Source organism: Rhinopithecus bieti, unplaced genomic scaffold (assembly GCF_001698545.2).
Source record: "Rhinopithecus bieti isolate Rb0 unplaced genomic scaffold, ASM169854v2 scaffold_18353, whole genome shotgun sequence".
NCBI classification, from domain to species: domain Eukaryota; kingdom Metazoa; phylum Chordata; class Mammalia; order Primates; family Cercopithecidae; genus Rhinopithecus; species Rhinopithecus bieti.
Window position 1 is genome coordinate 1,585,757 of NW_016809465.1, and position 21,449 is coordinate 1,607,205.

A 21,449-nucleotide genomic window follows, 5' to 3' on the forward strand; every position below is an offset into this window, starting at 1 on the left:
AAAAAAAAAAAAAAAAAAAAAAGACTTCTTTCTAAAACCTAACTCAAATTCCTTGAAAACCAAAGCCCTGTCACATCACATCCTCTTACCCCAATGTCACTCTTATAGTGACATTCTAGTGACTTAATAATCTGTGTTGGTTTCTTGGCGTAATTTGCTCTGCAAAATCAACGATCAATTATTCATAGATGAATATCATCACTATCATCATCATCATCCACCCAAACACTCTAGAAGATATTTATTTATAGATATGAAATATATTTTAGTAGTGGCATTCAAGTATATATGAATCCAATGTTCTAGGTATTCATAACAGTTCCTACAAAACAAGGGAACCACACTGAGTGCATTGAAAATCTGTCTCTGTCTCTCTCTCTCTCTATTTTCTTTTCACTCCCTAAGTAGTTACATCCTATTCTCTGATAGAAACAGAATCATCTCTTAGGCAGAAACAAAGTCCTCTCTATTTTAATGAATGTCAAATGAGGCAAAAGAAGAGTTACATAATTTAGTAGAAATTGAAACTAAATTTTCCTTTAATATTTTTCTAGATAATCTGAATTGAAAAAGCAATTGCAACTTTACACTGCATTACATTTTTGTGAACACATTAAATTGGATCTCATCTACTCACTATTCCAGAGTCTGTTTATGAAGTTGTATGTGTATGAAGGCTGGAATGGAGTACATAACAGGAAAGAGAGGGAATTGCTGTTTTTAAGTCTATTTGGTTTCAGTAGACTTATACACATTTGGAAAGTTGGATAGTGAAAGAAATGTTTCACAACATGATCCAATACGTAAGTCAGAATCATCTGACTTAAATTTTTCTGGGTGTCAGCCCCAAGCAGTCTTCAAATTGATTACAATTTAGGGTTGTGTAAGACTTCATGACAATTGGTTAGGTTTTGATTCAGAGGAGTAACAGAGTTAACTATATTTAAAAATTTCGTTAACGTTTACTGTCATTTGAATCAAACAAATAATGGACACCTGTAAACTATGGAAATAATCCTACTGATGAAAAAGATCTTTCTCAGCTTCCTATGGATTAATTGTTCATTTTTTTTTGGTGAAGTTTTCACTTATGGGATGAATTTAAAGTTTCAGAGACACATACTAACTAACCACTGGTCCAAGTTCAGTATCAATTTATTTTTTAATATTGATAGAAAACTAGTCATTAAGTTAATTTGCTTTTTAAATGAATATGATATTATTTTCAGTATAAATTTTCAGAGTAAATTTTCTGACAATTTAAATTTTTATGTAATATTTTAAAATAGCTTTGTATGTTTATTTAATTCTCTTTCAAAAGTTACATGTGTGTTAAAACCTATTGTGATTTTTTAAAAGAGAAGGAAGTGATGAGTATTTTTAATGCTCGTGGTTCTCAATGTTAAGCTGCTCCATAGTCAACCTGGGATTGTAAAAATACCAGTGTGCCAGGAGTGATTATTGCCTGGACCCCAGATAATTGTATTGGACTCTCTGAGAGTGGGTTTGGGCATCTGTGTATATCTAACAGCTCCCCAGGTGATTGTAATTATACAGTCATGTGCTGTATAATGATGTTTTGGTCAGTGACAGACCATATATATGACAGTAGTCTCATCAGATTAAAATGGAGCAGCCCTATACAGGTGTACTGTTTTTTATTTTTCACACCATATTTTCACTATATCTTTTCTATGATTAGATACACAAATACTATTGTGTTACAATTGCCTACAACACTCAGTACAATAACATGCTTTGTAGCCTAGAAGCAGTAGGCTTTACCATACAGCTTAGGTGTGTAGTTGACTATGCCATCTAGGCTAGTGTAAGTGCAATCTATTATGTTTGCACAATGACAAAATTGCCTAATGGCACATTTCTCAGAATGTATCTCTATTGTTAAGCTACACATGACTGTGTTAACAACCTACAATGTTCATAATCTTTTTTTTTTTTTTATGGGATGTGATTCTCCTTTCATTTGTAAAGTGATACAAATTATAATGTAGGTTTGTTTATTGAAAATTCTCCTACTAACCCCCTCTTCCATACTCTACCACCATCTAAGTTATGGGAAAACTCTCTTCTCCCCGAGATCGTCAATGCCTACCTCCCGACTCTCATTTGGCCCCCTCTTCCACTCTTCCTGTCCTTTTGATTCTCTCCAAATCCCTCTTCACAACTTCTCCCATGTTATGCGTGCTGCATACAAGTAGGAATTGTGGCTGTATCAATGGCTGCTTTTGTGTGGGAAAGAGAGGGGCTTAGCATGAGTCAGATGAGTCAGAGGGTGGGTGTGCAGCATAGCCAGGACCATGTGGATAAAAAGCCTCGATAGTAATGATAGTAATGATAGTAATTGCCTTAGATATATCTCCTATTTCTCATCCTTTTAAGTAATACTAAGCCTGAAAAATATTTTGCTCCTTTAACCAATAATCAACTCTCCTTTATGTATCTTTAATCTTCTAATTTGTTTTTTATTCCACCGGGGTTGGGATGATAACCATTGAAGGTAAATAAATTACATTAAAATATGTTGGATATCTTTCTAAATGTCCACTTAAGGTCACATTTCAGAAAAAAAAATTTAAATATAAACACTAACATACTGAACTACAAATAAAAATGCATAACCCTAAAATGTAAATGAAGTATTGGAGTTCAGGCAAGCAAGACCCAATTCCTTGTCTCTACACTTTGAATCCTTGAGGGCAGAAACTATATTTTATTTATATTTGCATTTCCAACATCTAGCATTATGCCAGGTTAAAATAGCTGGTAACGGCTAGTGGTATTCACATACATTTTTCTTATAATGGCAAATTCTAATTTTCTAGAGATTTGTACTTTAATCGGTGTTTATTATAAGGTAAAATTAAACACATTAATTATACAAATGTATGTAATAATAATTTTATCTTAGTTTTGAGGTTAAAGGAGAAATTCATTTCTTATTTTCCTCCCATGTATATTTGCTAACATTTTCCAAATTTTTTAAAATCATTAAATACGTATTAGTTATGGTGTCCCTGTATGGAAAAAAGATGACATCAATCAAGTTAAAATCGGAAATGTCTAATCTTGAACATGAAGAGTTCACAGTCAGTTTATACTTGACAACTAAGAAACAATGGGCTATCTCTAGAATAACAATTTGTGCATTTAAACGAAGGCTTATATGTGTGCGAGAGGCAGTTAATAGTTCAACACAGTGTTTGGTTTAGGTCACTGCTTCTCAAGGGAAAATAAAGTAGAACACGATGCATTACTTTGTCCCTTGCTTTGGTTAAATTTCAAGTATAGTTAAGAGAAGACTAGAAATTGTTAATATTAATCAAAGGGTTTGGGCTATGGATGTTAAAAAATGTTGGTAAACACATAGTTGGGCAAAGTCCTTTGGAATGTTAAGCTTTAAATTAAACACATAACACACAGGGAAATGAGGGACTTGAGAAGTACAGCGACAACTTGTACATGAATTTAGATTTCATTATGTTTTTCAATAAACAATTCTTGATATTCTATGTGAAAGCACCTTATTATCTATCGTTTCTACTTAATGGCATTCTAAGTGGCTAAGAAAGTTGCTCAAAGTCACATAGCATCAACACAGTGTCAAACACGGATAATCTGACTCCAAATTCAGTGCCCTGTTCATCACAGCTCTGGACCCGTGCAGCCACTTAGGAGTATGTGAGCTAGTGCTTACTGCTAATTTACTAGAGGGACAATGGCAGTCACTTGAGAACCTACTAGTGGTTTGGTATAAATCCTTCTCAGAGTTGTCCCTGGACCAGCATTATGAACATCATTTGGGAACTTATTTGAAATGAGGCATCTGGTGTCCCGCTACAAACATAATGCATCTGAATCTGCATTTTTAACAAAATTACTATACATTTTTTTATGCACATTACAATATGAAAAGCAGTAGTGTAAAGAAGTCCAGATGTGAAATCAGGGGACCTGAATTCCATCTCAGCCCTGCCACAGACTAGCCATGGCACTTTAAGTAAGTTGTTTAATTTTTTTAGAGCATCAGTTTTTCTGTAAAATGGGATGATAATATCCATCTTAGAGAGGGTTATTGCAATGATTGTATGAGTAAAAATGCCTGAAATGTGAAACCCTGTCTCTACTAAAAATACAAAAATTAACCAGGTGTGGTGGCATGCACCTGTAATCCCAGCTACTCAGGAGGCTGAGGCAGGAGAATCGCTTGAACCCGGGAGGCAGAGCTTGCAGTGAGCTGAGATTACACCACTGCACTCCAGCCTGGGTGACAGAGCAAGACCCCATCTTAAAACAAACAACAGCAACAACAACAACAACAAAATGCCTGGAACCCAAGAGGAGTTTAAGAAATGCGTACTGAATTCATATGCAGATCCACAGATTATAATGAAACAGCTTAGGCACTCAGAGAATTCAGTGAACCCCTAAATTTCTGATTATGTTGCACCAAAGAAATACCTGTGCTTGAATTTATTTAAATTAAGCTTTCTAAGATATCCACATTTTTGTGCTCTAGAGAGTTGCAACAGTTATTCTCAGCAGAGCAATTACAGGTGAGGCCGCCCTATAATGAGATATCTTTTCTACTTTATTAAATAAACCCCCTTGAATGGGCTCCAAAATGGACCTGTCTTGTACCAAATTCCATTATCTTGGAAGTAATCTCATAAGAAGGCCCCGGTGTGGGTTCAATCATGTTGGATACCTAACATTTACCATAAAGAATGTGTTCTAGAACAGTGATTCCCAAAAGCTTGTTCTCAGACCAATGCTTTACCGATCCAAGGGAAAATAAAAAATAAAGACAACATAGCTTTTCATAAAATTAAAATATAACTATTTTTAAAATATCCTTCATTTTGAGAGTATGACCTTTCTGTTTCTTTTTATCTTTCCTTCTAACTTTTATGGATGAAACTGCTCCATATTTTATGATTCAATGGTGGTAATAGATGGTAATTTTTGTAATGTTCTTGTACAACACAAATGCAATGTCAACCCACTCTCCCCCTACACACACTTAAAACATTTTTTATGGATCCCTGAAATGCGAAAATTCTGAACTATTGTTATAGAAACACCTGCTTAAGAGGAAATTCTTTTCTATAAAATCAATGTTGGACATACAACATTTTAAATTATACAATATAGGGACCAAACTACAAAGCATTAATTGGAGGGCAAATCTGTTCTGTGTAGGCATGTAGGCATATCACAGAGTGTAGTGCTCCTCAAACTGCAACGTGCATAAGGACCATCTGGAATTTGTTAAAATACAGATTATGATTCTGCAGGTGTGGCAAGGTCTGGAATTTTGTATTTCCAACCAGCTCACACTTAGAGTAGCAAAAGCACACTGGTGAGCCCTGAAGCCAGATAACCAGATCCTGAATCCACCTCCTCTAGTTTTTGACCCTTGAGCGAGTTACTTAACCTGTCCACCCTTGGTTTTCTCATTAGTAACACAATAATACCAGCACTATCTCACTGGCTTGTTGTGAGAATAAAATGGAATAATGAATGTAAATAATCCCAGAATGTAAAATATAGTACCTGACACATATAAAGAGCTCCATAAATGTGAGTTATTACTTTAACTTCACAGACCAGTGACTGGAGCGCCAAGATATTAAAAAAAGATTAGCACCTCAAGGGTCTGCTGCATGATGAAATCGGAGGAATTGAAAGTTCTGGTTGGTAATGGATGGGTCTTGTTCTGTCTTCTTTGATGGGTTGAGTAGGATTGTTTGAAGCTGTGAATCTTAAAGGATACATATAGATTTGTTCTAATTCAGAAGGTGGAAGCCTCTTAATTATTAGGATCCTATGATTAAGACTGAAATGGTGGTATTGTCTAAGTTGCATGCTCGGAAGTTAGAAAAATTTCTTTGACTGTTGTTCCAATAAGTGACAAAAAATATGATTACTACATCTTCTGTCCTTTCTGTATTCCTAATTTATTAATCTCTTCCTACTTTTTGTTGACAGCCAAGCAATTTATTACATAGTAGTATGTCTTACTTAATATGCAAATACAACTATATGAGGCAGTCATATTTTTTTAAATAGAATCCCTACTGTTTTTGTAGTGGGGAAATTTGTATAGCTGTCTTTTAAAAATTGCAGGGAATAGTATCTAGGCACGACGATATAAAGTAATGTGAATTTTGTATTTTTATCTTCAGCTTACACCTTTTGCCCTTATTGGTTTAGCTTCTGGTGTGAATACAAACATAAGAGCATATGATGACTGTTTTTAATAAAACTTGAGAAAGATTGATGAGGTGGTCATAGAGCTAAGGACCAATTTTACCCATATAACTGATTCACCTTTATACAGTAAAAGAAAGCATGCAAAATAAGTTATTTCATTAAGCATGTTTACATAAATGCCTGCTATGTTACAAAATCCTAAAAGACTAAAGTTGACTGTTTTTGGAAGTTAAACTGTTGTCTTCTGAATCATTGCATACCATTTGACCTTAATCATTATAAAATGTTTTCATAAATATAGCTATCTAGTGACTATGTTATGAAAATAAAAGGAGTTAGTACTTTGTCAAGAACACAAAGGAAACTAACACATAAACAGAATATTCCAGTGGTTTTATTAGATGCATTGGAAGTTATTATGTCACTTAATAAATATTTAAATGCCTCCAGGGCCTTCGCTCAGTTCTTACTTTTCTGTTTCTTTTTTGTGGCCTCACCTTTAATCACAGCCAGTCCTCTACATGCGCTTACAGCTGACTTCGCACCACATATTTGGCAACCATTCTAAATGTCTTTGCTGGGCACGGTGGTTCATGCCTGTAATCCCAGCACTTGAGAGGCAAGGCGGGTGGATCACCTGATGTCAGGAGTTCAAGACCAGCCTGGTCAACATGATGAAACCCTGTCTCTACTGACAATACAAAAATAGCCAGGCATGGTGGTGGGCGTCTGTAATCCCAGCTGCTCGGGAGGCTGAGGCAGGAGAATTGCTTGAACGTGGAAGTCGGAGGTTGCAGTGAGCTGAGATCACGGTACTCACTCCAGCCTGGGCCACAGAGCAAGACTCCGTCTCAAAAAAAAAAAAAAAAAAGTCTCATAACACTTTCCTTGTAGCAAGCCTTCTATGGGAGAGATGCTACTTATCCTTCAATACCTATTTTCTCCTTCTTTCTCAGTAATAGAACTTCTGAATGTTAGCGCCATCTGGAATAAAGACCGTATTTCTCAGCCTCCCTTGCAGCTATGTGTGGCCACATGACCAAATTTTGGTTAATGGGAAAAAAATGAAAATGGTGTGCTCGTGGAGACACTGTGTGCCTCTCTCTTTCCTTTTCTCATTTTGACTGGCTAGAATGTGTATTTGATGATACCAGCAGGAACGGTTATTTTGGATCATGAAGTCAAGGTCACTTCTTAGGAAAGGAGATATAACCTGGCACCCTGACCATCATATCATACCAGCCTTTGGCTACCCACTTTTATGTATGAGAGAAATAAACTTCTGCCTTCCTTCAGACACTTATTTTGCAGCCAAACCTAACCCTAATGTATCCACACTCGAATACTTGCTGCTACATCTATCAAGTGTGATCAATATCATTATGCCTTGGCCTCTATCGTCCATCCTACCTTATTCAAAGCCATTTTAGGACTTAAGGAAAAGGGAGAGATGCCTTAAATGAAATGTGAGAGCACTCACATTTAATAAGGTTAAATTTAGAAGTTAAATTCGGAAAAAAAAAGAAAGTCTAAAAAGGCTACAAATCTTTTCCATTCCCAGTAGCTTTGTTTTATTGAGACATTCTAGCTAAGATTTCAAAGTTAACTCCCCAGATAATCGGACAAAAGGTAGGCCAGATGTCTAAGCTAAGTTTTGATTTCAAAATAATTATTTTTGTTAATTATCAGTAATTAGTGTCAGCATCCAAAACTTTCCTTAAAACCCTGGGAGAGAGAAAGAAAACAGGAGAGAGAAAAAAAGAGGAAGTGGGGAAGGAGACAGAGAGAAACACAAGCATTATACAATACAATTATATTTTAGGATTAACAAAACCTGATTCAAGTTTTATAATTGTGAATACTGGATTTTATGGAAAAGTGGGTATTTTCTTTCATTTAACACAGATGTCTTTTGCTTTTACCTAGACTTAATTTGAAGCTTTAACAGTAGCTAAGAAACGATGCCTTTCTTTTTTCTTGCCAGAATGATTATTTTTCTTTATCTATAAAATTTATACCTTTAACCCTCCCTGCACCGAGAAAATAAATTTCAGTTGAAGATGGCTCTGGCAGAACTGCCTGGGGTTCTTCGTAGAGTCTTTCATTAGCATCCTTTTCTTAGATGGAGGCTGCAGAGCTTTAGCTCAAAAGACTGTTCAAAAGAACAGAGGATTCTTTTGGTGGTTTGTGGATAATACGGACTTTTCAGCACTTATTAGGTAGCTTAGAAGTTTACATAGTGCATCACACTTCCCTTACTTGTGTAGATGACCCTTTATGCGAGCAGAAATATTTATAGATGCATCTATTTGTGTGCTACCTAATTACTTCATATCTACTCAGGTCTGCTTTTGTACTTAGCGCCTTTTTAAATATTTAGGGGCACCCTTTGTCTGGTGTCACCTATTAATCATTCATTGTAGTTGTAGTCATTTTAACCTGCAACTAACAATGAAAATAATACTTTACTCTTTAAATTTCACCACTTTCATGACAACATTTCACATTTGACTCCTGCTCACTCTCATTGCCCATGGTCAATTACTCTTTTCAGTACTTTTCTTTTCTTCTTCTTCTTTTTTTTTTTTTTTGAGACAGAGTTTTACTCTGTTGCCCAGCCTGGAGTGCAGTGGTGTAATTATAGCTCACTGCACTCTCGAACTCCTGGGCCGAAGAGATCCTTTCAGCCTCCTGAATAGCTAGGAGTACAGATGTGCGCCACTATGCCTAGCTAATTTTTACATTTTGTGGAGACACGGTCTCACTATGTTACCCAGGCTGGTCCGGAATTTCTGGCCTCACGTGATCCTTTCACCTTGGCTTCCCAAAGTGCTGGGACTACAGGTGTGAGTCACCATGCCAGGACTTTATGGCATCTTTATTTAAATGTTTACTGGTTTGTCTTCCTCACCAGATGGTTAGAGGGAAGGAACCATGTCTTCATTCATTTCTTTTTAAATATCTCCAGTGCCCAGCAGGCGTATATAGTATGCATTGACATGTTTTTTGTAAGATAGTTTTGTAAAATAAAATACTACATATGCACTCATCAATATAACAAGACCAATGGTGCATACACTTTGGTCCTTCTATGGGTACAGTATGTCATGAGCTAGTATAATTTTCCTACTACCTATTTTGTGTTTTAGTAGTGATTCTGAAGTTTATTTTAGTCCATGGGCTATTTTTGAATGCCAAGATAGTCACAGACTTACCTGTTTACAGATAGGAAGATAATTATTCATAAAGATCACTAGAATGGGGAGGAAAATAAAGTTTGATGGTAAAGTCAAATGGTGTTATTTTGTTTGTAATAAGTATCATGTATAAATTATAAGCACATGCTAAAAAGTAAAGATGGTTATGTTTAATCATGAGGATACTACATATCAAAAGTGGACAATTCATATACTCATTAACTGCCTATTTCTAGAGAATCTATATTCTACCCACCACCATTGTACTAAAACTTTATGGCTTTTATAGGTGTACATCTAAATGAAGAAACCAACCACATTTTAAAAATATATCACCATTCACTTTAGGGTTTGTAAAAAGTATGAGGTGTGCTTTTGGGGTTATTTCTATATATCAGGTGCACACAGGCATATTAATTTGCAGGCATAGCTTATTTATTTGCTTTATGTAAACGGGGAACTGCAAAATCCTGATATAATTAAATATCCTCACCTCATGATCTCTGTTTATTACAGTATGGTCAGAACCCCTCAATGTAATTGCAACTTTCCATTTCATAGCTTCCTGTCACCAATCTATATTTTCTTTAATCCCATACCTCAAGTGCTGTTCTGAATTGTCCTGCTGCCAAGGCGTATTTCTTTTGTCTATAGCAAGAGCTGGCATCCTTTAAGGCTACCTGAAGCCATTTGTCAATCTGAGGCAGAAAGCTGAAATTAGGTACACTCAAAGGGTCTACTATTTCAGCAACTCGGCAGGTTGGCTGACTCCCAGTAGACATGAAGGACTCTACAAACTCATAGCGAACACCCACTTCATCAATGTAGACCAACTTCATTTCCACATCCATTATGTTCTTTAAGGGGATGTGAGGCAGAGGCATGGTGATTAACTGATTGTCAAGTTCTATTATCTTTGCCTCTTTCTTTCTAGTTGGCTTTTCTTCACCTTCTGCCTTCCGTTTAAAGGCTGCTTTCTCTAAATCATTGCTTTGTTTTTCTTTGACGCTCTTTGTCATTTTTATTCTTTCAAGTGTGATTTCTACCTGTTTACCTCCACAGTTTTTCTTAATCTCTTGTGTCATTTCCAGGATGTTAGGTGGGTGTGCTAAGGTGGACATTTTCTTGCTTGTGTTTATCTTTGGAACAAGCTGATCATGATAGATCCTATTCACTGCATTCTCCAAACTCCTATTGCTTCCTGCATCCATTGATCCTGCCCAAAACTCCTGCAGGGGCTAGAAAAAGGAAAGTAATTAAGGCAATATTTTGAATTCCAGTGGTTTAGACTATAGTCAAATTCATTTTAAACACTATTTTATTCATTATTAGTATTTGTTGCCTTGTAAGTAAAACTGTATTTACATCATCTACTGACTATTTTAATAGAGGAATATATGTGTCAGTCTCAAAACTCACCAAGATAAGAATTTGTTGTAAACACATCTAGACATTGTCTTAAAAAATAATCCTTCATGGCTGAACAACATTGAATGAATACATTAATGGGGTACCCAAACTCATTGAATGGGAAAATTTTATACATAGCCACTGAGACAAGAAAAGCCAAAGTAAATCTATCTCAATATTAATTTCCTCAGAAAGGCAGGTGGTCTAGAACTCAGTATAAAATACATTACTCACCTGAATAATAGACTTGGGAGTCTAAAGAAACCCCAGCTGCTTTCTCTGAAAATCTTCCAAAAAATGTGAGCACAATCTTTCCTAAATTTGTTTCTTTTATTACTAATGAAAATCTCATGTTTAAAAAGCTCATAGACAACTACTGTTCACAACAGGCTTTAAAGAAGAAGAGTATGACCTTCAGCCTTACACAAATGTGAGCCATAGTCTATCTTTAGTCTACCGTATTAATATATTTGCAGTAATGGTATCAACAATGTACATTATGTAGAGATGAGATATTTTCCTAAAATATTAATGCTCAGAATATATAACTAATAGACTTTTGATTCCAAGATTCTGCATGTTATGTGCTTCTAGATTTGTTTCAAAAAATCAAGTGTTCTAAGATATAATAATTATTTAGTATGGTTGGTTCCTGACTTTTAGGACTCTTTCTTTTTACCTATCACATTCTATTCTGGAAACAACTTTGTGGAGTAAATAGGGACAGGGACCACATTTTGCAAAGAAACTAAGCGATAGAGGGATTAAGTTCCTTCTCCAAGGTCACATTGGTTGGTCATTAGCAAAATCTACCCATTCAGCTTGCTATTACCTTCGTAGGACTGCCATTCGCTCACCCCTAGCCTGGGATACTTCCTCTATAACATGATGTTCTTTAGTATAGCTAATAGACATAGCTCGGACCACAAAGATAGGAGAAAAATGTGAGAAAGAAGGGCTGCACATAATAAGATAACAATAAGATAAAAGCTAACACTTGTGCTTTTATCGTCAAGGTCAGTGTTCGACTCAAGATAAAAATCATGAGTCACTTCTCAAAACTTACTAATGTTGTTGATTATTTTCATTTGTTTGTTTGGAAGACAGTAGTTTGCCAAAGAAGACCCTTAAAACCAAACACCGCATGTTCTCACTCATAAGTGGGAGTTGAACAGTGAGAACAAATGAACACAGGGAGGGGAACATCACCTACGGGGCCTGTGGGGAGGTCGGGGGAAAGGGGAAGGAGAGCATTAGGACAAATACCTAATGCATGGGGGCCTTAAAACCTAGATGATGGGTTCATAGCTGCAGCAAACCACCATGGTACATGTATACCTATGTAACAAACCTGCACGTTCTGCACATGTATCCCAGAACTTAAACAAATAAACAAACAAAGAGCATCCTGAACTGTGACCCATTAGATTTTTAAGTAAAGGAAGACCCATAACTGTTCCTATGGCTCTAACCTTTGAAGTACTTTCTCCCTCTGTACCATTGGACACATATGTCATCAGAAAAGGTTTACGGTCATACATGGACATATCAAAGGATCTACCTTGATGGTCTTTGTTATCTCATAAGAATGACTGAATTCTGCCGGGCGCGGTGGCTCAAGCCTGTAATCCCAGCACTTTGGGAGGCCGAGACGGGCGGATCACAAGGTTAGGAGATTGAGACCATCCTGGCTAACACGGGTGAAAACCCATCTCTACTAAAAAATACAAAAAACTAGCCGGGCGAGGTGGCGGGCGCCTGTAGTCCCAGCTACTCGGGAGGCTGAGGCAGGAGAATGGCGTAAACCCGGGAGGCGGAGCTTGCAGTGAGCTGAGATCCGGCCACTGCACTCCAGTCTGGGCGACAGAGCGAGACTCTGCCTCAAAAAAAAAACAAAAAAACAAAAAAACAAAAAAAGAATGACTGAATTCCAATAATTCTAATAATAGCTATCTTGTTTATTGATTTGTAAAAGCTAAGTCCTAGAATATTTCCCCAATGATTCATAATGACACAGTAGAGTTGTGTTTCTGTAGGATAAAACATCTAAGTTTGAAATTTTTACCAGCAGGTGTTATGTTTGGTATTGAAGATCAGCATGACTGAATCACAGGCCCCACCAACAGCTTCACTTTGGGCAAGACCCTGTTTCCTTTTCATCTCTTAGAAACATTGCTGGTCAGGCATAGTGGCTCATGCCTGTAATCCCAGCATTTTGGGAGGCCGAGGCGGGTGGATCATCTGAGGTCAAGAGTTCGAAACCAGCCTGACCAACATGGTGAAACCATATCTTTACTAAAAATACAAAATTAGCCGGGGGTGGTGGCACATACCTGTAGTCCCAACTACTCGGGAGGCTGAGGCAGGAGAATCACTTGAACCCGGGAGACGGAGGTTGCAGTGCGCCGAGATCGTGCCATTGCACTCCAGCCTGGACAACAAGAGTGAAACTCCGTCTCAAAAAAAAAAAAAAAAAAAAAAAAAGAAAAAAGAAAAGAAAAGGACATTGCTGGCATCCAACATCTTTTGGACTGCTAATGTGGCTACTCAGAGCAGCAAGGGGAAAACAGTCTTGGCCATCTCTTTATCTTTTGTTTGCTCTTGTGCCACATCTACATATGATTTGGATTGAGTAAAAATAAACTTCAGTCCTTCAGTTAAGATCTCTGTTGAATGAACACTCCAGATATGCATCTATACCATTAAGTTTCTTTTGGTAGCAGAGATGCTGTTCTTGAAACTTGTTTAAAGCTCAAAATACCTGGTTTTAAGGGTTTCTGGTTCATTTTAATTTCCACAGTAGGCTGTTAAAAATATAAACAGGAAACATTGGTTTGTGAGCTGTTCCAACATTTTCATGATACCTCCCCCAGGTATCTTATCTATTGAAACTCTCTCTACTTCAAGCACTAGAGGCTAAAATGTACCAGAATATCTGTAGTTGGTTGTCATTAACCAACTACAACCTAAAATGTTGTAAAAGCATCTACAGCAGCATTACCTATCTCTGCTGTATTTATTTCACATATAAATGCATATAACACATATAAATGCTTAAAATTATCTTTATAGCCATTTCTTCTAAAGAATAATTGTTCTCTCTCTCTGCCTCCCTCTCTCCATTTCCCTCCCTCCCGTGCTCCTTTCCTTTGCCTATTTTCCTCCAAACTCCTCCCACTCCAATTCTCTTCCCAGATGTCCCTCACCCCAAGCCTTTTTCTTTCTGCAAGAAGGAAGGTTTTATTGTTTTTAAGAAATAGGATTCTGAGTACTTCTGCATTAGTCTTTAAACGGCTCTATAGAAATCATCATTTTGGTCTTCAGTGCATTTTTATACAAGAAAAAATAACGGGGAAAAAGTATATAAGGTGTACCTAGAGCACTCGGAATAAATATGTAAGCAAATGTTTCAGACATCTGAAAGATCAATTATTCCCAATATATATATAAGAAACTAATTCAGGTTCCCTCCCAAATTCAGAATAAATACCTGAATATCTGAAAGTATCATAAATGCACAGGCTGAAAAAGCATGGCCAAATTCAACCATTATTTTTCAGGGCTGGTTGAAAATCAGATGACTTTATTTCAACCTGTGTTTTTTATTTATTTATTTATTTATTTTTTGAGACAGAGTCTCACTCTGTTGCCCAGGCTGGAGTGCAGTGGCGTGATCTCGGCTCACTGCAAGCTCCGCCTCCCAGGTTCACATCATTCTCCTGCCTCAGTCTCCCGAGTAGCTGGGGTACAGGTGCCCACCACCACACCCAGCTAATTTTTTTGTATTTTTAGTGGAGATGGGGTTTCACTGTGTTTTTTTTTTTGTTGTTGTTTGTTTGTTTATAAAAATTGTCACACATGTACAGAAGAGTTACGAACTGCTGCTATGGCTTCTTTAAAAATTATAAAACTCTATTTAAATAATCTGGAATTTGAGGCCTTTTACCACTTCACTCAATGTGTGTTTTCAGCCTTATTTAGCACTCCTCCTATAAACTACTCTGAAGTCAAGCTGAACATTTTGTTAATTCCAAAAGACATTCATTTTCAGTCTGTCAACTAAGAATTCCCCAATTTCCTATTCCCACTTCATTCTACCTGACCAAACCTACCAAGGAGTTATCCATTTTTACCTCCTCTGAATAATACCAATGGCATTTATAGCACTTATTTTTTATTTTTTATGTCACAGTTATTCCTGAATGATTTTTTCTTCCAATAAGCTTCCTAAAAGCAGAAATATACTTTACTCTTCTTGACATTAATTCAGTGCTTTGCATAGAGTAGGCATTCAATAGATGTTGATCAATATGAATGCTGTGAATCAACAGCTAATTTACACATTCTTATTTAAGAGAAAGAAAATTGGATTTTTTTAAAAAAAGGTACAGACTATAACTTTGAAAAAGTTGTTTCTGAGAAATATTTCTGGATTTATGTTTTGTTTTAAATTTCATCTTGGGTAAAGTACATTTTCTTCTTTGATAGTTCAAGTGAATCATGTACCAACTAGATTTAAACTATCAACCTCTTCACTTTTTTTTAGTAGTCAAGTTGATTAACATGACATTAGTCAGTGTTTCTGAGACACTGAGCTACACTTTAACCATTACTTCAATAAAAATAATTTCAGAGAAAACCATTAGACAACCATTATGTATGTCAAAGAAGTATTTGTTGATAACATTTTGTAAAAATGCTCATTCTTTAATTTAGAAGACAGCACTGTAAAATTGATTGCCTCATAGAAATATGCCTTTACAAAATCTTTAGCAAATATTGACATGAAACATGGGAACAATCTCCAAGGTTTTATAATAAATACAAGTACAAGAAACAAAGAGAAGTTAATGTTCAATCATTTCCAGTGGGTAACCATTTTAAATGTATTCAGTGGATTTTCAACACATTTATGTTTTTTTCTTCAACTATTTCATCAAGTGTTCTGTTCTATGTGGGAGTTTCTATTGCTTCATAGATTTAATCAGTGGTTTACATGGCTATTAGTACCACAGCTTATTTATTAAATTTTTGATTGAAATAGGCAGCTCAAACATGGGCAATTCAGCAAAAGAGAATCCTTAAAAATGTGCTCTCTGAAACATTCGACATCACAGTTGCTATGGTTTTCTTTCTTTAAAAAAAAAAAAAAAAATCTAATTTTAACTTGCTGTTAAATGTAACCAGTGAGACATTATGAGAAAAAACACCTTGTTAGTCTACCAGTTCTTTTAAATGTTTTAAAAAACACACTACAAAATATTACTTCAATCCAACAATCATTTATTGAGCACCTACTATGAGCAAGGTGCTGTGCTAGGGAATATGAGGGACACTAAAGATGACTGAGACAAGGGTCTTGGCATTGTAGTGCTCATAGCTAGGAGTGGAGGTGGAGGATGAAAAGAGGAGATGTTGTTTATTAGACTGTGAACTGCTGGAGAGACAGAAATGTATCATAATCCTTTTTCTATGTTGATGTGTAGTTTCTTCAGAGCCTGGAACATAATAGACCCTTAATGTATGTTTGTTGTTAGAATGAATGTGTGGCTGAGTTACCATATTCTACATTATATGGTAGCAATAATAGACATACTTCTGTAGGAACATGGGACTGATGCAGTTTCAAGATATTTGGGAAAGCTTTTTAGAAGAGGGACAAGTGTCCCTATGCAAGTAGTTGCTCTTCTCTATTATCTGAGAACCCTCAAGAAATGGTACGTTATTATTGGAAGGTGGAGGGAAATTTGCCTTACAATGTTTTTTAAGAACTGCAAAATAAAACAAACCATCCAGTGTTATATCCATAATAATAACAATCAACAGGTACTCTCAGTTTATGAAGTGGTCTTGCTGGATTAACCCATTTGTTTCTCACAACTACTCTTTTGCATAAATATTTTTAGCCATATTTTCATAATAAAGAAACCAAGAGGTTAAACAACTTGAAAGACATTACCAGGACAGTTTACCAAACCTGACTTGAACCCAGCATGTCAAATTCCATGCTTTTTAGATAATAGGATAATATAGTCTTCTGCATTGCACCCCCAGTTATTTGGGGTTTGTACTTTCCTTACTTTAAAAGTTTTTTTTTTTTTAACTTAATAACAAGATATTTGACTTTACTGCTGTTTTACTGGGTGGGACTCCCTCTAAAATGATAACAAAACAAACTAGCAATTTATAAGTTAACTTGAATATGTGAACCAAATTTGTTAAGAAAGGTATTAGATTTTTTTTTTTTTTGAAACAGAGTTTCACTATTGTCACCCAGGCTGGACTGCAATGGCGTGATCTCAGCTCACTGCAACCTCTGCCTTCCAGGTTCAAGTGATTCTCCTGCCTCAACCTCCCAAGTATCTGGGATTACAGGCCCCAACCACCATGCCCAGCTAATTTTTGTTTTTTTAAGAGATACGGGATTTCGCCCTGTTGGCCAGGCTGATCTTGAACTCCTGACCTCAGGTAACCCACCTGCCTCAGCCTCCCAAAGTGCTTGGATTACAGATGTGAGCCACCACGCCCAGGCTGGTATTAGATTTTTAGTATTTTTAAAGATCTGTAGCTGTGAATGTAATTATGGCCCTGCTATATTGTAGCCATCATTAGATTCAGGAAAAAAACAATGTGGACATAAAACTTCTACATGAATAGATTGCAGGAATTCAGATTTAAAATTGCCAAGCCATTTGCTGATCACTAAGCCATCAAATGAGGAAAATGGCCTCAAAGCAACTGTACTTCTTTGTGTCTCAAACACTGTGAACATTTGTCATGTTGGATCAGAGGGAGCTTTAGAAGGGAGATTTTATCATGATATTAAGTAGTGGAAAGAGCATTTGGTTTGGAACTGCAAGAAAGGTTTAAGTTCTCTTTTATTATTTATTATTTGCATGTTGTAGGACAAATAATACAACCTCCCTAAACTTTCTTTCCCTTCTCTGGAAATTGGGAATGATCAGATACATGAGAATCATGTGAGAATCAAATGAGATGATCTATGTAAGAGAAGTTGCACTTAGTAAGAGAAGAGGTTTGGTAATTCCACAAGCAGCTCCTTGAATGAAAATGCCTTGGCTCTTTCCAAGGTTAATTCCTTTTGTTTGGATCCTGTCCCTCCATCCTCTCAATGACTTTGCTGCTGCAGTTTTCATCTTTCCATACCACCTCTTCTTCTGTTATTGGACTGATCCTGTTGATGCCTGTGCTGATGTAGCAGCCCTTTTAAGAAAAACAACAACAAAAAACTCCCTTGACTTTCGTATTGCCAAATTCGGTGGTCACCCCTAGGCTCACATGTGCCAGATCTTGTAACAGCAGTCTTCACAGTTGACACTCTCTGTTTAATGGAATACTTTCTTCTCACTTTGTATGACACCATCCTCCAATTACTTCACTCACCACTCATTCTCAGTATCCTAGATTGGCTCTTACTTTTCTCTTCCACTAAGAGCTCACCTGGAGCCCCTTCTTTTCTCCAGCTACATTCTCTCCTCAGGTGATTTTGTCCAGTTCTATGGTTTCAAATACCATCACACACCTAACTACCCGTGTTACACCTCTAGTCCTTATATCATCCTAAAACATCAAAATTGTGTACTCCACTGTCTATGTCACATCTCCGCTTGGATTATCTAATATATATCTTAAATAATCTAATGCATCTTAACAATACCAAACATACATCTTAACAATACCAAAACAGATCTCTTAATTCTCATTCCCTAAAATTGTCCCTGTCTCAGTCTTCCCATCCCAGTCCATACCAACCACATCCCCCCAATTGACCAAGACAGAGCTTTACAAGTTATCCTTTATTCCTCTCTGTCACTTAATCCCTATCTTACAGTCCATCATTTGGTCCTGTTGACTCTCCTTCCAAGGTCTGCCTCTTTCCATATGTATGATCAATACCCTCCTCCAGGGCCCATGATCTCCTCTCTAGATTATTGCAGTTGCTCCTCACACAGCAACTCAAGTCATCCTTTTAAATGAAAATCAGCTCCCACCTCATTCTTACTAAGACCTTTTAGTGGCTGCCCGTAACACCTAGAATAGAATACAGTCTCTGATGCCTCTGCTTCCTTTGAAAACTCATCACATATCTTTCCTCCTTGGTCTACTATGTTCCAGCCACCTGGCATTCCTTCTGTTCTGCTAATTTGACAAGTTCATTCCCAACTCAGAACCTTTGCACTGGTTTGGCCAGAATATTCTTTCCACTGTGATTTTTATGTTATTCAGATCATAGCTTAAATATTTGTTTGCAAAGAAGCCTTCTCTGATGAACTAGAGTAATCAGCCCTACCAAGGTGTGTAGGTGTTTTATGTCTCTCCATGCCACTCATCATAGTGGTATTTACTTGTCCGCATTTCATTCATATTTATATTCCCCCACCAGAATGTGAGAGACTGCACTGTGTGTACTTAGTTCACTGCTATATACTCAGAATGTGCTCAACATGCAGTAAGTATCTGTTGACTGGAAAAATTGATGATGGTATCTTATTATACAATTAATGAAACATTAAAAGTATCTTTTGTTGTTGTTATTGCATCACTTTACAAAAGCTGAAAATTAGGCAGTCACCTAAATGTAAGTTAGATTTTTACAAATTGGCTTCAAAATGGAAAGCTTCTCTAGGCACTGTAGCATCCTGACTCTTTCTTTTTTCTTATTTTTGTGGTTTGTTACTCTAAGTCAACAATATTTATGATGTATCTACCCTGGTCTTTTTTATTTTAGTCTTTGTTAGGGAGTAAATAATTTCTTTTATTCTTTGTTGACATACAGCATGGCTTATTCAGAACCAGAACCGTCAGAAAAATCAGTCTCTTTTTTGGAGAAATGATAATTGTACAACTTGCTATCCTTATAAGTGTGGTCCACGAGGACTCAATTGTATTTCTTCGAAATACTTAACACAATTTGTAAAAACAATAACTCATTTGCTGTGGCAGGAATATGGAAGTAGAGGAAGTAATGTTTCAGTGTACTTTAGAGACCTTTGGCTACATTTCTTCTTGAAACATAAATGCAATCAGCTTGCCAAATTCATGAGCATCCTGAGACAAAGTTCAAATCTGCTTCTCTTTCTTTGCAAACACTGCTCTGTCTTCCTGTAAAAGTGATCCAAGTTTCTATCTACATAAGAGAGTAGATAGATGTGTAAAGAAAAGTAATTTCATTTAACTTTGGTCAACTCTTTAATTCTTTTAGAAAGTTCTTTATTCTTAGACTTTCACATTTGGTTTCTTAAACTATAACTCAGTATTGTAGAAGTATAGAGATGAAGAATCTTTCAAAATACTCTAGTCTCTTTATTTTGCAGATGAAGAAATAGAGCCTTAGGCAGGTGAAATGACCTGTTTATGGTCACATAATAAATCAGTGCTTTTAACCACATCTTGCAGCTCTTTCAGAATTCTCTCTACCTTACTCCACTGCCTCCCACTACAATACACAAGGTAAATTGTTGTCACAATTTCCCAATGAAGAAACATGTTGGACAGTTCAGTGCTTTGTTTGCAGATATCCGCAAAATTAATGGACAGTAGCTATGAAGATTTCTTCTTTTGAACCACCCTTCAATTTAGTTAATTGTTCTGAAACATGTTTTAAAGGTAAAGCTACTGAGAGGTGGGAAGTGCATCTTTTAAAAAATTCACAAGTTTTTATTTAAATCAATTTTAAGTTTACAGAAAAGTTGTACGAATATCAAGAACTCAAAATTGTGCTTTACCAATTTTAAACCTCTTGGTCACATTTATAATTCTCTTTCCCTAATGTGTGTGTGTGTGTGTATGCATGTATGTGCGTATGCACATGCAGAAATGTATAAAACATAAAACATTTGTATTATTTTTGCGAAGCTGTTTGAAAGTAAGTTGTGTACATCAAGCCTCATTACCCCTTAAATGTTCAGTGCACATTTCCTAAGACTGAGGATATTTCATTACTGTAACATAATACAGTTATCAAATCCAGGATATTAACACTGATATGATACTATTGTCTAATCTTCAGTCCCTATCCCTATTTTGTCTATTTTGTCAGTTGTCTCAATAATGTCCTGTTAGGACTTTTTTTTCTCCGGGATAATGTATTGTATGTAGTTGTCACATCTCTTTAGCCTCTTTTACTCTGGAATAGTTCTTTCTTCAGATTTTTTCTATCTTCCTTGACATAGTCAATTTTGAAGAGTACAAACCAGCTATTTTACAGAATCTACCTCAATTTGGAGTTTTCTGATACTTCCTCATGATTAGATTCAGGTTAAGCAGCCTCAGCCAGAATACTACAGAATGAATGTGTGTGTTTCTCAGGGTATCACATTTGGAGGCATACAACGTCTGCTTACTTTTCTTTGGTAATGTCAATTTTGATCACCTGGTCAAGATGTTATCTAGTTTTTCCAGAGTATAGTTACAGATTTTTCCCCATGTAACTTACATGCAATCTGTAGGAAGACACTTTGAGACCACGCAATTTCCTGCTTCCTCATCAAACTTTCCTCCCTCAATTTAGCATCCACTGATGATTCTTGTCTGAACCAATCTAAACTATGACGACTGCAAAATGGCGATTTTTCCTTTCCTTTTTTT

General features: G+C 36.3%; 1 protein-coding gene across 1 annotated transcript in view; it reads right to left on the reverse strand.

Moving 5' to 3' along the window:
• The window catches only part of SPATA16 (spermatogenesis associated 16), a 264,944-nt gene that overhangs the window by 229,531 nt on the left and 13,964 nt on the right, over nucleotides 1–21,449 (reverse strand). The window contains 1 exon segment of the mRNA XM_017889485.1: nucleotides 10,031–10,669. Coding sequence (XP_017744974.1) covers nucleotides 10,031–10,642 — 612 coding nt within the window. The 5' untranslated portion in view covers nucleotides 10,643–10,669.